Source organism: Mytilus edulis, chromosome 14 (assembly GCF_963676685.1).
Source record: "Mytilus edulis chromosome 14, xbMytEdul2.2, whole genome shotgun sequence".
NCBI classification, from domain to species: domain Eukaryota; kingdom Metazoa; phylum Mollusca; class Bivalvia; order Mytilida; family Mytilidae; genus Mytilus; species Mytilus edulis.
Window position 1 is genome coordinate 11021847 of NC_092357.1, and position 20638 is coordinate 11042484.

Consider the following 20638-nt stretch of genomic DNA (forward strand, 5'->3'; position numbering starts at 1 on the left):
CATCATACAACATATATGTTAATTTTCATTATACTTTTGTCCAGTTTTAATGAGTCTCCATTAGGCGGATCCAGGGGGCCCGGCCCCCCCCCCTTTCGTGGGAAAAATTTGGTTGATTATATAGGAAATCACTGAAGCATGAATGGAGCGGGCCCCCCCTTAGGTCATGCAGTCAACGCCCCCCCCCCCCCCCCCCCCCCCTTAGGAAAAGTTCTGGATCCGTCACTGCTTTGTCTGATTATTTTACTACGAGACTGAGAGAGAGAAAGATTTTCTTTACCCCCTATTTCCCCCCTCATTTAATTTAAACAACAAATCATCAATCGGATATAGCATTTTAAAATTTGAAATAAAAAAAAAACAAGCACAAAATTTGAAGATCCAATTCATACATGCATAATATAAATAAAAAATATTTTCCCATTTTGTACCTCATTTACCTTCGACTGGTATCCGTATAATTCAGTCCATCTACCACATTTCTTATTTGTTATGAAAATATATTAAGTTTGAAATTTTAACTTGAAACTTAAAAATAAACAAGTTCGAGCACCAAATTTACTTTACCATTGCATTTTGAGTGGTTATCGTTAAATTTTAGAAATAAAAGTTCTGCATAGAATATGGTAATCACCTCCCATCGGCCATGTTGTTTCTCATGTCGCCGGCTGAGTCACTTCCTGCTTTCTGTTTTTAACTCCAAACAACTTTATTTAACATACATTCAATCATAAACAATGGCTGGACGACTTCCAGCGGTTGTAGTAGACTGTGGAACCGGGTATGCAACAATTAACCTCAATCCCCATTAAAAACCAACCCTACTACCTGCAAAAATGAAAATGGGCGGATTTTCTGAAAGGTGTATGCATTTAATGCACTTACAACGTTCCCAGTAAACAATATCTACATCTTTTGTATTGGTTGTTAAAATAAAACACTAAATACTTCCTTAAACACTTTGTTCACGTGATATAATTACAAAAATTGTGTATTGCCGGTTTATGAATATGTAAATAGAACAGGAAGCTACGTTTTATGACTAAATAGCAATAAACCTGTTGACAAAGTTGTCACTTCCTTGAGGACATCAAGGACCATCTCCTTCAGCCATCTTTATACTTATTGCAATATTCTGGGCGTGTATTCATTAAGATGTCATTCGGAAAGTCATTTGGTCCTACAGGGACCCCAGCTGTTATTATTGACTGTGGCACAGGGTTTGTACATTTTGTAAATACAAGAAAAAGTCATTAAAAATGTTCAAGTTGAAACAGGAAATGAATGTAATGGAGGGTGTTTATGTTTTGTGCACTCATTTTACATGCAATCAGCTATAGGCAGATAGGAATATCTCACCTCCTGGTACATTTAGTAAATGTATCTGTCTAAAAATACAATCATTGGAATAAAATGTCTAAGATATCAAGAAAACACACTTTGCACTTATTTAAATTAGTTAATATAAAATTGTTATCCAAATTAATTAAAGAAAGGAATTCAACTCGCTCAGCCCTCTAACATAAGAAAATCAAAGGTTCTTGGTTGAAGAAATCTACATGTCATATCAAATGTAGGAAAGATTCATTATGGTTGAAATTTTATTGCGGCTGTGGTTATGATTACGACAAATATCAATGCTTCCTGTATTGACAGTTTTTAAATTGGACTGTCAAAACAGATCGACCAATATTCAATCTGAAACATGTGGTAGATTATTAGATTTTTGGCATAAAGCTAACCTTCAGTTATTTTAAATCTTGTGTGAATGCTTGTGATATTCTTATGGATAAAACATGGTTTCCATTAATTCCTCATCAATTAGAAGTTGAAAATGCGTATTATAAATTATTCTAGAACTCTTCACACTTGTATTCATATTATTTCACACTTTAAATGTCCTTTTCATGATTGGCACCCTGCCTTTTTGAAATCCTAGCTTGAACACTAAATTTCTATAGCAAACTTTTTGGAACTTAAACAAACCTGATGAAATCTTTGTTTTCTCTTTTTGCCTATACATGTATAGTTCTCTTTAATATACACCCATGTTTGGCTATTTTGATTTTGAGGTTAAACACTGCAGACAATACACGAAAGAATTGGTTATAATAAATGAATGGTTAATTATTGAGTTTCCTGAAATTAAAGTTTTGAACAGAATTGTCAATTGAGCTGTGCTGTGATAGATATATAATTAAAGTTTTACATGCATTAATATTTTATTTGCTTGTACTTTTACAGGTACACCAAGATGGGGTATGCCGGTAACACAGAACCACAGTTCATTGTACCATCAGCCATTGCTGTAAAAGAATCGGCATCAGTAGGAGATAAAGCTATACAACGACTTGGTAAAGGGGTGGAGGACCTAGACTTCTTTATTGGAGATGAAGCCTTGAGTGCAACATCATACAGTGTAAAGGTAAAGAGTAATTTAGAAAAATATTTGTGGTGACAGTTAAAATGGTAGATAACAGGCTGTAATTCAGTGGTTGTCGTTTGTTTATGTGTTACATATTTGTTTTTCGTTCATTTTTATACGACCGCAAAATTTGAAAAAATTTTCGTCGTATATTGCTATCACGTTGGGGTCGGCGTCGTCGTCGTTGTCCGGCGTCCGGATACTTTTAGTTTTCGCACTCTAACTTTAGTAAAAGTGAATGGAAATCTATGAAATTTTAATACAAGGTTAATGACCACAAAAGGAAGGTTGGTATTGATTTTGGGAGTTTTGGTCCCAACATTTTAGGAATTAGGGGCCAAAAAGGGCCCAAATAAGCATTTTCTTGGTTTTCGCACTATAACTTTAGTTTAAGTTAATAGAAATCTATGAAATTTTGACACAAGGTTTATGACCACAAAAGAAAGGTTGGGATTGATTTTGGGAGTTTTGGTTCCAACAGTTTAGGAATTAGGGGCCAAAAAAGGGCCCAAATAAGCATTATTCTAGGTTTTCGCACAATAACTTTAGTTTAAGTAAATAGAAATCAATGAAATTTAAACACAATGTTTATGACCACAAAAGGAAGGTTGGTATTGATTTTGGGAGTTTTGGTCCTAACAGTTTAGGAATAAGGGGCCCAAAGGGTCCAAAATTGAACTTTGTGTGATTTCATCAAAAATTGAATAATTGGGGTTCTTTGATATGCCGAATCTAACTATGTATGTAGATTCTTAACTTTTGGTCCCGTTTTCAAATTGGTCTACATTAAGGTCCAAAGGGTCCAAAATTAAACTTAGTTTGATTTTAACAAAAATTGAATCCTTGGGGTTCTTTGATATGCTGAATTTAAAAATGTACTTAGATTTTTAATTATTGGCCTAGTTTTCAAGTTGGTCCAAATGGGGGTCTAAAATTAAACTTTGTTTGATTTCATCAAAAATTGAATAAATGGGTTCTTTGATATGCAAAATCTAACTGTGTATGTAGATTCCTAATTTTTGGTCCAGTTTTCAAATTGGTCTACATTAAGGTCCAAAGGGTCCAAAATTAAACTAAGTTTGATTTTAACAAAAATTAAATTCTTGGGCTTATTTGATATGCTTTATCTAAATATGTACTTTGATTTTTGATTATGGGCCCAGTTTTCAAGTTGGTCCAAATCAGGATTCCATATGAAATATTGTGCAATAGCAAGAAATTTTCAATTGCACAGTATTGCACAATAGCAAGAAATATCTAATTGCACAATATTGTGCAATAGCAATTAATTTTCAATTGGAGTTATCTTTCTTTGTATAGAATAGTAGTTGATAATATATGTTGGAAATTTGCCAGACATGACTATGATGTCATTTTCTATTTTTATTTGCCAATAACTTTATGTAAATGACTTCATTGGAAATTTACCAATATAAAATGTTGCTGATGAAGCTTTTTTTCCTTATCTTATCTAAAATGTTTTTAGATAATGTATGTTGGACATTTGCCAGACATGACTATGATGTCATTTTCTATTTTTATTTGCCAATAACTTTATGTAAATAACTTCATTGGAAATTTGCCAATATAAAATGTTGCTGATGAAGTTTTTTTTATTGTTTTATACAATAAACAATGTATATTCACTTTTACTACCAACCAATCTTTACCATTCAGTGATAACAAGCACTTTATTTTACATTTTAATATTTTATGATGTATTTAAAAGAGTAGTTATTGTTGCAAACTCCATTAGAAATTTGAATTGATATCAGTTTTGGAAAAAAGGGAAACGGGGATGTGAAAAAAAAAAGGGGGGGGGGGGGGGTTAAATTTTTCTCATTTCAGATTTCATAAATAAAAAGAAAATTTCTTCAAACATTTTTTTGAGAGGATTAATATTCAACAGCATAGTGAATTGCTCAAAGGCAAAAAAAAACTTTTAAGTTCATTAGACCACATTCGTTCTGTGTCAGAAACCTATGCTGTGTCATGATCAATTATTTAATTTTAGATTTAAAAAGTTTGAAGAAGAAATCTTTAATTGATTTGTAAAATCTTGACATTTGTTTTGTGTAAAAAAAAACCATGTAATGTCAAAAATTTGATCACAATCCAAATTCAGAGCTGTATCACGCTTGAATGTTTTGTCCATACTTGCCCCAACTGTTCAGGGTTCGACCTCTGCGGTCGTATAAAGCTGCGCCCTGCGGAGCACCTGGTTTTTACATAAATGAGGCTGTTAGTTTAACAGGATTAAAGGTTTGTTTGCAAAGTGCATGTTATAGCTACAAAATACTCATCAGTGAAGGATCAGAAACAATATCAAATGCTTAATTATATTTAACAAATTGAGGCAAAACAAAGGCCACAAAAAAAAATGCTTGTTTTGGGTCTACACATTTTTGTGAAAAGATTAAGGTACAACACATGTGAACGTTCATGATTGTTTTCTAGGTCACATAACACTTTTCTTCAGAACCGTAGCCTTATCTGAGTTATTTCCCCTCATTTATATCTAGACTGATTTTGTTTACCTATTTTTGCAATCCATGATGGTTATTTGTTGCTAACATTTTATTTTGCTCCTACATGTAAAATCTTATATTAAATAAATGTTTACTATGTTTTAGTGGCCAGTTAGACATGGTATAATAGAAGACTGGGATTTAATGGAGAGATATATGGAACAAGTGATATTTAAATACCTCAGAGCCGAACCAGAGGATCATTATTTTTTACTGGTAAATATATGTCAGGCCACACCAATTTAATTTCTTGTTCTATGGATTTTTGGACTCCAAAAATTGGGGCGAGCGAGCGATTTGAAAATTTTAATCAAAAAATATTTAATTTGCAAATTTTTGAGGCGAAGCATAAAAAGTAAAGGCGAGGGATTATTATTTTTTTTTGTAAACATAAAATAGTAGGTTTTGACTATATTGAAACTTGATTTATCACTTGTACTTTGCCATTTCTTTAATTTATGAATTATTTTTTCCCTGTTCAACAAAAAATAATTGAATAATTTAATCTGGTCTATGTATGTGTGACTGACAATGAGACAATTCTCCATCCAAGTCATAATCAGGTTCAGAACAACCCCTTAATGTTATAAATATCCCTTTTATGAGGGGTCAATATAAGTTATAATATATTGTTTTGGTAAAAGCACTTTTTAGTACAAAAGGGCTCATATTTTCTCATAGAACTATAATATCTATATGGTATTAAATGGTCAAAACATGTCAAAGAATTTTGTAATATTCCTCGACTTTAAACATGTTAACAGATTTACTTTAACAGTTTAATATTATTCAAAATAAGTGGACCCCTCTTTTAGAAAATTTGTTTAAAATATAATGTATTTCTCCTCATTTGAGTAAAAATATCTAAGTTTTCAAAGGTTTTGTATAGTAGCACTATATAAATCCTTATATTTATAAATAATTTAGCAATAATTTAAAACAGTTTTTTAGGCAACCATGCCCCCCTTGCTTGTCATATGACAGCTATGCCACTGCACACAGTATGTAAGGAATATCATGTTAATTATATACAAGTTTGTATTGAATTGTTTTACATGTTTTAATTAGAATATTATTCGTTTATTCAGACAGAACCTCCACTTAACACACCAGAAAATAGAGAATACACAGCTGAAATAATGTTTGAATCATTCAATGTACCTGGATTGTATATTGCTGTACAGGTATGTTATATAACGACAAGGGAGATAATTCATAAGAGAGAAAAGCAAGGGAAATAATTTATACGTTATAAAACAAGGGAGGTAATTTATAAGTTAGACAAACAAGGGAGATAATTAATAAAAATACACAGTTGAAATAATGTTTAAATCTGTCAATGTACCTGGATTATTTTTTGCTGTACAGGTAGGTTATAAAATGACTAGGGAGATAATTAATAAGAAAGAAAAGCAAGGGAGACATTTCTTTATATCCTGTTAATGAACAAATGATGAATGTGTACTTTTTATCACCTCAATATACATTATGCCTAGTATCAAAGTTTTTGTAAGATCTTGAATAATTCATTAATAAAGGGAGCTGTAGATTAACATCAATGAGACAGCAACTTAACAAATAACCAAGACTTCCAAAGAAAAAGATAAAGACAAAATGTCAAGGTTGAGAGCGAAAATGACAACCAAATTGTTTGCTTAGCATGCAATACCATGTAGAATTATGAATTAATGTTTGTTTTGTATTTTTTTTGACAGGCTGTGTTAGCATTAGCTGCTTCATGGACATCAAGACAAGTAGGGGAGAGAACTCTAACAGGAACGGTGATAGATTCTGGGGATGGTGTTACCCATGTTATTCCAGTAGTAAGTTGGCATTAGAACTTTTTTTTTTTAATAACAAAAACATGCACGCTCAGTTAAGGACAACTACAGTTGATTCTGCATGAAAAATCAGTCAGACAGACAACCAACTGTGTACGTAATAAAAGCAGTTTTTAGCATAGAATTTATTTGGAAGCTATCAACAAAACCAGCAAGATTTTTACCTTATGAGTGCCAGTGAGACAACACCAGTCAAGTCACAATGTGTAAAAAGTAAACATACTTTGCTCACACCAAACTGCAAGCCATGAAGGGCCCAAAAATTACTTGTATTAAATGATTGAATGTCTAATCGATAATGGAATATTTGTATGAATTGAAAAAGATGTTGTAAATCAAATAATTTGTATGACCTCGAAAATACTGTTGTGAAAACTACTAGATTGCATATGAACTAAATATTATTTACAAAACTGTATATGCATTATTATTTCAGGCTGAAGGATATGTGATAGGAAGTTGTATTAAACACATTCCCATTGCTGGGAGAGATATTACATATTTTATTCAGCAGTTATTACGAGAAAGAGAAGTTGGCATTCCACCAGAACAATCATTAGAAACAGCAAAAGCAATAAAAGTGAGTTTGAGGAAGTCAATGGGCTTTTTGTTTTAAAAAAAATTATAAAAAGTTATGAATAGACGAATAATTCTTAAGAACACAACAAATATCTCCTGCTATGCAATCATCCTATCATATGATTCTAAATTATCCAGTAGTAAATGCTAAAAAGGAGATACTTTTACTAGACCAAAGAGGTTAAAAGGTGGTATTGTTTTTATCAGAAATGTCAGGTCTTTGATTAACTATAATGTCACAAGTAAAATAATGATTTCATTTGTTAGAAAATATTAAATTGTTACATATATTCTTTTAAGGAGAGATATTCCTATGTGTGTCCAGACATAGCTAAAGAATTTGCCAAATATGATGCCGATCCATCTAAATGGATGAAGAGATTTGAAGGCATGAATAGTATAACAAGACAACAGTTTGCTGTAGATGTAGGCTACGAAAGATTCCTTGGGCCAGAAATTTTCTTCCATCCAGAGGTATGATTCATCTTGCATTACTGTAATCAAACAAATTATTGTGAGGTTTTTATTATTGCAAATTAGGTGACTTAGTGTTAACCACAAAGTTTAAGAACACACATTTTGATATCTGATAAAATTGAGAATGGAAATGCGGAATGTGTCAAAGAGACATCAACCCGACCAAAGGGCAGACAACAGTCTAAGGCTACAATGGGTCTTCAATGCATAAAAAAACTCCTGCAACAGGAGGCATGCTTTAGCTGGCCCCTAAACTAAAACGTATATATTTATTAGTGAAAAAATGAGAAATATGGTCATCAAACATTCAGAGAAATATAGAAAAGTAAAAATAAAAGAATTCCCATTGATAGAAATCAGTGAACATGCCTGTTGGAACTATAAAATCTGTCATATAATCAAAATAAAGATGTAATGTTTCTTGTCTTATCTTTGTGTCATCTTTGTGTCATCTTTGTTGTAAATATTTTTTATTTAAAAAGAATTAAAAATAAATCACTTTAGTATACTAATGTACATTAATATTTCTATTTTAGTTTTCAAATCCAGACTTTATAACACCTATCTCAGAAGTAGTAGATACAGTTATACAAAATTGTCCTATAGATGTCCGGAGAGGTCTTTATAAGGTAAGGTTATGATAAGAGGTTAAGGTCAAACTGCTAAAAATAGAAATATTGTGTGAAAAAAGTTTCTGAGAGAGATTACAATCTTACATAGAAAAAAAGGTTTTATGAGCAAAAGATCCCTGTATATTATTATATCTTATGGTCATAGTTACAAAAAAAAAACAGACAGACGTTTGTGCAGGAAGTAGTTTCTGGATGCTAAATCAAATATTACAAATTGGATTGCAACCTTACTTTGTTATTTGGTCACATAAATAAAGATCGAAATATCCCTATTAATTTTAAAGTCACTATGTCCAAGTTCAAAGTATGAGTTTCTAAAAAATGTGCATAAAAAAAATTCTTACTAGTATATGGTTGATGTTGGGCTGAAGGTTCTTGAACTATTATAATTATAACTTGTCAATTCTTTATAAGTCAAAATTCAATTTAGTCATGAATTTTCACGTCCTGAACTAATTTTGTTATTGTGATGGCTAAAAGAAAATCAACGTCATATGGCACAGCATAAGTACAAATTTTTGCAGATAAGATTATAATATCATGAGTTAACAATAGGTCTGAAATTTTCAGTTGCACCCATATTTTCATTCAATTTATGTTTACCTAATGTGTTCACTTATTTCTCTTACCAGAATGTTGTCTTATCTGGAGGTTCAACGATGTTTAAAGATTTCGGTAGAAAAATGCAACGTGATGTGAAGAGAGTCGTAGACGCAAGATTAAAAGTTAGCGAAGAATTGAGTCAAGGAAGAATTAAGGTAGGTACACAAACACAAACAAACAAACAATCCACTTTATAACCTGTTGTGTTTCTGGTTGACCCTGAAAATCAGTAGGCTAGCTCAATCAGATATTTCAAAATGTGTCTTGTTGGAAAAAATGACAATAGATGTATTTATGTACTAAATTGAAAGAAGAAAAAAAATTATATGTTTTGTATCTTTTTTATGCCCCACCTACGATAGTAGAGGGGCATTATGTTTTCTGGTCTGTGCGTCCGTTCGTCTGTCCGTCTGTCCATCTGTCCGTCCGTACGTTCGTCCATCTGTCCCGCTTCAGGTTGAAGTTTTTGGTCAAGGTAGTTTTTGATGAAGTTGAAGTCCAATCGACTTCAAACTTAGTATACATGTTCACTATGATATGATCTTTTTAATTTTAATGCCAAATTAGAGGGTTTACCCCAATTTCACGGTCCACTGAACATAGAAAATGATAGTGCGAGTGGGGCATTTGTGTACTGGGGACACATTCTTGTTTCTAAGAGGATATCATCAACCATTTAACACTTGGCAAAAACAGCTTTTCTTTTTACTTTAGATTTATGAAAAGATTTTATTAGTTCAGGATGTATAATGGTTTACAGGAATTGTTACATACTTGTGTCCATTGTCCACATGCCTTTCAAAATTTTGAGGATGATTTGTGGAAGAAAGCACACTTTTGATGTTAAAATTTTTCTTAAATTTTTGGGTAGCATTCAAATTTAAACAATTATAACTGAGGGTTACAGAACTTTTTTTTTCTTAAAATGCAATGCAATTAATAAAATCAGATATTTTATATGTGATAAATAGGAGAAACTTAATTTTTGCTAGTTGAGGAAACATTAAACAATAAAATAAGTTACAATTCAGTGAGAGCGTTGCTTTCCAAAAATAGATCAGTACTATGAAATAATCATAGCCTTATTTTCTTGAAAAATAAAAGAAATACTGAAATTGTCAAATGACATAGTTATCTGCCCTTGCTTTTAAGAGATTTTTTTTTCTATTATCAATACAATTAAGGACACTTAATTTGTTTGATAGTCTAATCTTTAAATTTCAATTTTAAGAAGTTTCTGTTGTATATTAAATAATGATTGGTAAAATAACATGACCAGAAGGGATGCTCGGAAAAAGACACTGCTCTATTATGTCTACCTTTATTCAAGTATTTGCTGTTTTTCTGCAGTAATTTTACTGACTTCTAATTTAGCACACTCCAGAGTATTTCAATTGTTCTTTAAACAATTACAGTATGCATACAGCATATCTTGTGCTCCTGTTGCAGCTTTTTATTATAACTATTGTATATTCAGAAATTATTGCATGCATTTAATATAGCAAGATTATTATGATTTTAGGAAAATCTGCATACAGAACTTTATACATATCAGATATAAGAATGTCAATTCTAATTGTGGCGATTATTCATTTATGCATTATTCGCCTTCATAAAACATCGCAATAATTTCAGAATTTACAATAATTGTATACAGAAAAACATAATTACAAAGATTTTTTTTTCATTTTTAGCCAAAACCAATAGATGTACAAGTGATCACACATCATATGCAGAGATATGCCGTATGGTTTGGTGGTAGTATGCTGGCATCTACAGTAAGTCAAATATTTCTTATATAATACATTGAAAGGGGTATGATAAAAGCCAGTTTTTGTCCCCTGAAAAGACAAAAATAGATACAAATTAAACAATTTTTCTAAATTTTGTAGATTTATTGATAAATGAAGTGGTAATTCATGTAACTCGATTAAAAATGTTATTTTACACATACATGACATAGGTTACTGACAAAATAAATATGAGCTTATCCTTTACCCTCATGAATAGATCTAAAAGACATAAAATAAAAATAGGGAGCAAAATGGCTTAAATTTTCTTGACAAAGAAAAAACAAAATGTCTGATCAAATTTAGTATAATTATCTGCCCTTGACTTAATTTTTATGGCCCTGCAACGAAGTTGTCGATGCCATATAGTTTTACCCTTGTCCGTAATTCTGTAATTCCGTCATTCCGCAACAAACCATTATACAGAGTTTTTTTCTAAACGCCTTCAAATATCGAGTTAACCATGATGAGTTACAGATCGAGTTTAAGTTTCGTTCCGCTCCACTAATTTTTGCTGTAATTACGGGCTTTGGACTTTGATAAATTGTTGAAAATCACAGTTATAAGGACTTTTTTCTCAACGCTTTCAGATATTGGTATGATTTTTGGCATGTAAATTAACCAAGATGAGTTACAGATCAAGTTTAAGTTCGTTCTGCTCCGCTAATTTTTGCCGAAATTACAGGCATTTGGACTTTGATAAATTGTTGAAAATCACTGTTATACAGACTTCTTTTCTAAATGGTTTCAGATATTGGGTTGATTTTTGGTATGTGGGCTAACCATGATGAGTTACAGACCAAGTTTAAGTTTCATTCCACTCTGCTAATTTTTGCCAAAATTAAGGGTTTACAACTTTGAAAATTGTTGAAAATCACAGTTATACGGACTTTTTTTCTATACGCCTCCAGATTTTGATCTGATTTTTGATTTGTGAGGCTTCCATCATGTTTGTGTACTCATGTGTTATTGAAATTGCAGATTTTTCAACTTTTTGAGACAGGTCCATTCGTGTCGCTTTGACACATCTAGTTTTTAGCTCACCTGGCCGAAAGGCCAAGTGAGCTTTTCTCATCACTTGGCGTCCGTCGTCGTCCGTCGTCGTCCTTCGTTAACTTTTACAAAAATCTTCTCCTCTGAAACTGCTGGGCCAAATTTAACCAAACTTGGCCACAATCATCATTGGGGTATCTAGTTTTAAAAATGTGTCCGGTGACCTGGACAACCAACCAAGATGGCCGCCATGGCTAAAAATAGAACATAGGGGTAAAATGCAGTTTTTGGCTTTTAACTCAAAAACCAAAGCATTTAGAGCAAATCTGACATGGGGTAATATTGTTCATCAGGTCAAGATCTATCTGCCATGAAATTTTCAGATGAATCGGACATTTCGTTGTTGGGCTGCTGCCCCTGAAATGGTAATTTTAAGGAAATTTTGCTGTTTTTGGTTATTATCTTGAATATTATTATAGATAGAGATAAACTGTGAACAGCAATAATGTTCAGCAAAGTAAGATCTACAAATAAGTCAAATGACCAAAATGGTCAGTTGACCACTTAAGGAGTTATTGCCCTTTATAGTCAATTTTTAACCATTTTTCGTAAATCTTGGTAATCTTTTAGAAAAATCTTCTCCTCTGAAACTACTGGGCCAAATTTAACCAAACTTGGCCATAATCATCATTGTGGTATCTAGTTTAAAAAATGTGTCCAGTGACCCGGCCAACCAACCAAGATGGCCGCCAAGGCTAAAAATAGAACATAGGGGTAAAATGCAGTTTTTGGCTTGTAACTCAAAAACCAAAGCATTTAGAGCAAATCTGACATGGGTAAAATTGTTGATCAGGTCAAGAACTATCTGCCCTGAAATTTTCAGATGAATCGGACATTCTATTGTTGGGTTGCTGCCCCTGAAATGGTAATTTTAAGGAAATTTTGCTGTTTTTGGTTATTATCTTGAATATTATTATAGATAGAGATAAACTGTAAACAGCAATAATGTTCAGCAAAGTAAGATCTACAAATAAGTCAGCATGATCAAAATGGTCAGTTGACCACTTTAGGAGTTATTGCCCTTTATAGTCAATTTTTAATTATTTTTCGTAAATCTTAGTAATCTTTTAGAAAAATCTTCTCCTCTGAAACTACTGGGCCAAATTTAACCAAACTTAGCCATAATCATCATTGGGGTATCTAGTTAAAAAAATGTGTCCGGTAACTCGGCCAACAAACCAAGATGGCCGCCATGGCTAAAATAGAACATGGGTGTAAAACAGGGCTTCCAAAAAACATTTGAGCCAGCCGGACATTTTATATCTGATCCCGGTTTTATTCCCTTAAGACTAAGTCACAAAAGGCAATTATGGTAATCAGATGGCCATTCCAATGATAATGACATTAGATTAAAAAACGATTTTTAACTTTACTTTGTTTTGGATGTCTGGATGTAAACTGTTAAATTGGCAGTGCATCACATCAGCATGCTCATATCTGCCATAGACTCTTTATTTGTGCAAAATGACATGTCAAAAACTTCATTTTCGTTTTTAAAATCGTGTTTTTCTAAAACCGGATGTTGACTTGACAATGGTAAAACATGGACCGTAAACGGATAAGTAAAATCTGTGTACGTTTGCAAAGCATGACTGAGTGAAGAAGCTCTTTCCACGTTATTTCTTCAACAAAATGCTTGAAATGAACGTTTAGATACAGGTATCAATGATAATTTTAGCATTTTGAAGAAAATATAAAGGATGCATAATTGAATTTCACACCTTTGCACATGCGCACACGTGTTCTAGTTCATTCTACGTAGTTCTGACGATTTTTCATTTAAACCTTTTAAATTTTTTAATAAATTATGTAGATAAACTAATTTCTTATAATTTTAATCTTTTGGACTAAATCAATGAGCTACAAACCGCTGAAATGTAAGAAAATAATTGTGACTAGACCGATCAATTAATACGATGTCCGGTACTGAACATAGTTTACCTGTCACCTGAACAGGTAGATATCACCTGTCCAACAACTAATTAGCCTTGAAAGTTGATTAAAATTAGAAAGTATTGAAGTAGGGGTTGTTTTGATAGTAATTAATCATCATGTCACTTTTATGACCGGAAATGTGTAGATGATAAAGGCAAAATTAAGGGTGGGTCAAAAAGATCGAGACTGTGTTAAAATGACCGAAAAAGCCTTGAAAACTAAAATGTATGACCGTTTCATGCTTTGCCCAGCCGGACTTTTACCGGACATTAATCAAATGTCCGGAATATATGACCGTTTTGGAAGCCCTGATGTAAAATGCAGTTTTTGGCTTATAACTCAAAAACCAAAGCATTAAGAGCAAATCTGACAGGAAGTAAAATTGTTGAACAGGTCACGATCTATCTGCCCTGGAATTTTCAGATGAATCGGATAATCGGTTGTAAGGTTGCTGCCCCTGAATTGGTAATTTTGAGGAAATTTTGCTGTTTTTTAGCTCACCTGGCCCGAAGGGCCAAGTGAGCTTTTCCCATCACTTGGCGTCCGTCGTCCGTCGTTGTTAACTTTTACAAAAATCTTCTCCTCTGAAACTGCTGGGCCAAATTTAACCAAACATTGCCATAATCATTATCAGGGTATCTAGTTTAAAAATTGTGTCCGGTGACCCGCCCAACCAACCAAGATGGCCGCCATGGCTAAAAATAGAACATAGGGGTAAAATGCAGTTTTTGGCTTGTAACTCAAAAACCAAAGCATTAAGAGCAAATCTGTTATGGGGTAAAATTGTTTATCAGGTCAAGATCTATCTGCCTTCAAATTTTCAGATGAATCCGACAACCCGTTATTTGGTTGCTGCCCCTGAACTTGTAATTTTAGGGAATTTTTGCTGTTTTTGGCTATTATCTTGAATATTATTATAGATAGAGATTAAACTGTAAACAGCAATAATGTTCAGCAAAGTAAGATTTACAAATAAGTCAACATGACCAAAATGGTCAGTTGACCCCTTTAGGAGTTATTGACCTTTATAGTTATTTTTTAACCATTTTTTGAAATCTTAGTAATCTTTTGCAAAAATCTTCTCCTCTGAATCTACTAGGCCAAATTAATCCAAACTTGGCCACAATCATCTTTGGGATATCTAGTTTAAAAAATGTGTGGCGTGACCCGGCCAACCAACCAAGATGGCCGCCATGGCTAAAAATAGAACATAGGGGTAAAATGCAGTTTTTGGCTTATAACTCAAAAACCAAAGCATTTAGTGCAATCTGACATGCGGTTAAAGTTATTATCAGGTCAAGATCTATCTGCCCTGAAATTATCAGACAAATCAGACAACCTGTTGTTGTGTTGCTGCCCCCAAATTAGTAATTTTAAGGAAATTTTGCAGATTTTGGTTATTATCTTGAATATTATTATAGATAGAGATATACTGTAAACAGCAATAATGTTCAGCAAAGTAAGATTTACAAATAAGTCAACATGACAGAAATGTTCAATTGACCCCCTAAGGAGTTATTGTCCTTTATAGTCAATTTTCAACAATTTTTATAAAATTTGTAAATTTTTACTAACATTTTCCACTGAAACTACTGGGCCAAGTTCATTATAGATAGAGATAATTGTAAGCAGCAAGGATTTTCAGTAAAGTAAGATGTACAAACACATCACCATCACCAAAATACAATTTTGTCATGAATCCATCTGCTTCCTTTGTTTAATAGTCACATAGAGCAAGGTGAGCGACACAGGCTCTTTAGAGCCTCTAGTTTTTAAATATTGTCGATACACTTAATGCAAAGATTTCATGTTAAAAGTTCCATATCACACCCAGTCTTAGATGCAGAAATTTAGCTTGTAGGTCCTTATGATATTGCGGACCAATTAGTCAAGAATTGATATATTAATAACAATTTCTATGATCTTTTTCAGCCTGAATTTTACAAAGTGTGTCACACAAAAGCTGATTATGATGAGTATGGACCAAGCATTTGTAGACATAACCCAGTGTTTGGTACAATGGCATAACGTACAAACAAAATACTAGGACTATTTTAAAATTGGACTGTAATTGGAAGAAACTTTTGCTGGAGACGTTATTCAAATCAAGTATAAAAAAAACATTTGGACATTCTGCTTCATGGAACACATTATTCCAACCAGTAGGACTTATTTCAAAGTGGAAATCAGATACAATTGAACAAATGTGATATAATTCAACATTGTAGAAATGTTATGACCAACATTGAAGTGTAACATATTCAGATTGGGGGAATATAGACATATATACATGTATATCTAAAGCTCAACTGAGAATGAAAATGATGTAAATTGATGTAAGATTTATTCAACCAGATTTGATTTATGACCATTTAAAAATGGATTCATCTGGTATCACTGCATAAAATTATCAGACTAAAATAGGATAAAAAAAATCTGAAGACTTCTTACATTGAGAACTTGAAAACATCGTTAGTGTTTTTCTTTCTAATTTTTTTTGAAAATTTATGCTTCAATATTGTTGATAAGGGCAAAAATGATTAAGAAGGAATTAAAAATGATTTTATACATGTCTCTATAGCAAGAGAACAAATTTAATTGGTGCAGATTATGACAATGTGCTTTCTTATTTTTACAACCATTAATTGTTCAGTGTATTGTGGATTCTTATATTGTTAAAGGGTACCTGTTATCATGGCCTGATGAAAAAAATATTTAAATGGTATGTAAATCCCTTCCCAAAAACCAATGACATGAATATTCATTAATCTGGCATGAATATTCATGTATCTAGATGAATATTCATGATCTGATATGAATATTCATGAATCTACCATATTGCCTGGTTATTGATATTACATCAAAGAGGTGTCTAATGGAAGGTAGAGCCTTTACGTTTTTGGTGCCTCTCCTTTTTTTTCCATGAATGTTTGACATTGTGTGACAGGAATGAATGATTTTGGTCATGTTTGTTTTTATGCAAGAGGTCAAAGGTTAATATATATATTTACATTCTGATCAGTTTATTTCATGAAAGATTTTAGGAAAAATGTAACTGGAGAAATGGACGATCATGTTTCAAAATTGTTTTGAACAAATATGAAAAAGTTGCCATTTGATATTTTTCATAGAATGTGATTTATATAAAAATCATGTCTTCTTTTGGTGTTGATGTTTTTACACTTAAACATGTTAAATGAACATTTTTGATATTTTTTATTGAAATGGATTGAGGAAACCAGTGTAAAACCAGTCAATCAAAGCCTCTTTCATGCATTAAAGATTTAATGAATTTTAATGTACATGTACAAATGATGTACTTTACATATAAATTGAAATTAAAATCCTGGCGCCAATATTTACTGTATAACATTGTGATCATAATTCTTTGTATTTATTTCTGTATAAACTGTGATTTATAAGAAATTATCCTTTAAATTGATTAACATATAACTCTGAACTCTCTCATTAGCATATTTCTCCGAACTCTCTGATTAACTTTGTCAATTAATTAAATGAAAATTCTGGTTTAAAAAAGGTATTTACAATTTAGAATAAACTAGTATGTGTAGAGCTTACAGCCCTGGTGCTATTTAAAAGAAGATAGAATATATGTACAGTGTTTGAATGCTTCATGCATAGAAGGGTTTTATTATAAGACTTGCTTTGTAAAATTCTGATAATACTTAAATACAGGTACCATACAACACAAAGATAACTAACTGATCTCTAAACTACTCTTTCAAGGAGTAAACATGCAGTAACCTATTTTCATATTACCAACTTTTGACTCAAGAGTTTTATTCTTTTGACCGGATACCTATTCTTTGGTAAGACATCTAATACCCGGTCAAGTGAGATCAACCAAAAGACGAAAAATCAGTATGATTTTGGAAGGAAATGAACTATTCAATATTTTCTATATCCATTCAAAATAATTGGAAAAACAGTAAACTTCCCCCCCAAATGCAACGAATATATTTGATTTTACTTCTTTTGGATACTGTTGCCTGACTGTGTACCAGGTTGTCCTACCGAAGTGTTGGTATTTTGTTGAAAAATAATATAATCTGGAGTCAAATGTCGGTAAATGTGAAAATCGTCTGTTAGGGTACTACTCTAGTAGCGTTTAAAACAAGTGTAAGATTTAAAAACCACGAAAAAAAGAATTTAATTTTAGAAATTCCTACTCATGTACACAGCCAAAGTAAAGTGTATATTGTTTATGGATTGTAAAACTCAAATACATATTATGTACCAACAGAACAAATGTTTGCTTGTTATTTAAGAGGAGTCAGGATTATGCAATTTTATATATAAAAAAATAATTGTAAAAATGAAATAATGATGTAATTATATTAAACTTTTTAATTAAAACCATAAAATATTTATAAACTATTGTTATTTTGATTAGCATGGTTACTGGATTTTAACAGTAAAAATAGTTCCAATGTTGTTTTTTGCCAAGCTTACAACTTTTGTCGCAGAAAGCTTGCCATAGGGAAAGTTATCTATCGATAACTAACTCCTTAGAACCTTTATATTTTAGAAGGTAGAAGACCTGGATTCTTTATACTTTGTTTATAGATGTCATATGTTATGAAGTTTCTGTCTGTTATATGTCCATCGTTCCATGGTTCAGTGACTACATGTATTTGAAAAAAGATTTTTAGTATTCTTAATTTCTCTCTTATTATGAGTAATAGGACAACTATAATATTTGGTATGTGCATACCTTGGGAGGTCCTCATGCGCATGAGGCATCAGATAGTTTTCACTTGACCTTGCCCTTATTTTATGGATCAGTGAACAAGTTTATGTTGTTAAATCTACATCTCAGACACTTAAGCAATAGGTCTCCTATATTTAGAATGATTGTAAGGTGTACATGTCCAGCTGGCAGGTATCATCTAATTTAACTTTGACCTCATTTGCATGGCTCAGTGGTTATAGTTAAGTTTTTGTGAGCTGCGACTTTAGTCGCAGAAAGCTAAACATCGGGAAGTGACCTGGGAGACGCAGTGATCACTAACTCCTTAAAACCTTGATATTTCAAAAGGTAGAAGACCTGGATTCTTCATACTTTGTATATAGATGTCATATGTAAGAAGTTTTCGTCTGTCATATGTTCATTGTCCTTGACCTCATTTTCATGGTTAAGTAACCTTTTTTATAAAAAAATAGAATTTTTAGTACTTATTTCTCTTATTACGAGTATTTTGTATGTGCATACCTTGCAAGGCCCTCATGCCGGTCAGACATTTTTCACTTGACCCCTACCTCATTTCATGGATCAGTGAACAAGGTTAAGTTTTTATGGTTAAGTCCATATCTCAGATACCAATTCTTTTGGGAAATTTGAGTTCCGTTGTGTACCTTTCTGATTTCTCCTCCCTCCACCAATTATGGCATGAATCTGTCGGCCGTTTGGCGATTTGGTTAACAGTTGACGTTGCAGCCGTAATCATGTCTCGCAAACGACGTTGCCTGATCAAACTCTATTGACGTGGTGTTGTCAGTGCATATTGATCTGGTCATTGATGGTCATCAACAAATCCCGTCTACGTTTAGTGTTGTTGAAAAAACAGTAAGGTCAAACTGTCTAGATACATTACTACACGTTCTTCGATCGCAATATGCTTATCATCTGATTCAGATTTTCGTTTCCCAGATTCGGCAATATGGAGAAGCAAATTTTATTTACTGATTTTAGTGTGGGTATGGATTTTCTGAAAATTCGGGCGACTTCAATAATTCGGTATTTCCAGAAACCTCAGGTTATCGAGATATTATATGCAGAAAGTAGTATGACAAGCATGAATGGTAGTTATTTGAGGATCAATCATGATTAGAATTTTGTTAGTAAAAAAAATCAACAAAATGGGTTGGGTATTATAGTGCTGTTACTTTTATAGAGAACATGCTGAATTTTGGGGCCCTTTATAGCTTGCTGTTCGGTGTGAGCCAAGGCTCCGTGTTGAAGGCCGTACATTGACCTATAATGGTTTACTTTTATAAATTGTTATTTGGATGGAGATATGTCTCATTGGCACTCATACCACATCTTCCTATTTCTATTTCTATTTCTAAAAAAAGTTACATATGATTTTATCTTAAGTATTTTTCTTAAGTTTTCAAACATCCATCTTACCGCTTACATTGCTGGTAAAAATTCTCAGCTGAGAATATGTTGAGAATGTGAGCATATTCTCAATGTTTGGAACGGGTTTTATTTTATTGCAGAGAGAAAAGTTTTTATTCTTAGCTTAGTAATATTATTCTTCCTTTTTTCTCAGAAGATATAAAAGTTTTATGACACAAACAATGGCGGATATAGCCATTTACCAAACCAGGAGAAAGGTCTGGTTCCAACCATATGTCCATATACAAATACATCAATCGTCCAAAAAAAGAGGGTTCATACTAAGGGACCCCCTGGATCTGCCACTGGAAAACTTAAAAAGTAAGATGTGTAATTTAAAATTGAGAATGGAAATGGGGAAAATGTGAGGGTCAACATCAACAACCCGACAAAAAAGCAGACAACAGCCGAAGGCAACCAATTGGTCTTCAACGCAGCGAGTATATCCTGCATCTGGAAGTGGTCCTCAGCTGGCCCCTACATACAATTGTTCAGAGAAAATGGACGTCAACTGAACTGCAAAACATATAAATGAACTAAAAATAAAAGCATACAAGACTAACAAAGGTCAGAGGCTCCTGCCAGGCGCAAATATACGGCGGGGTAAAAAATGTTTTGTGAGATCTCAACCCG

General features: G+C 32.6%; 1 protein-coding gene across 2 annotated transcripts; it reads left to right on the forward strand.

Annotated features, from left to right (window-relative positions):
• Positions 1-616: 616 nt before the first annotated feature.
• On the forward strand, positions 617-18258 carry LOC139504008 (actin-related protein 3). Of its 2 annotated transcripts, none has more exons than XM_071294059.1 (11): positions 617-1220; positions 2245-2425; positions 5059-5169; positions 6042-6137; positions 6669-6776; positions 7231-7374; positions 7674-7847; positions 8387-8479; positions 9115-9240; positions 10780-10863; positions 15796-18258. In XM_071294059.1, the coding sequence occupies exons 1-11, from the start codon at positions 1156-1158 to the stop codon at positions 15889-15891; spliced, it is 1278 nt and encodes a 425-aa protein (XP_071150160.1). In that variant the 5' UTR covers positions 617-1155; the 3' UTR covers positions 15892-18258. The 2 variants fall into 2 exon arrangements, with proteins under 2 accessions (XP_071150160.1, XP_071150161.1); XM_071294060.1 differs by having other exon boundaries at positions 617-781.
• The last annotated feature ends 2380 nt before the right edge of the window (positions 18259-20638 follow it).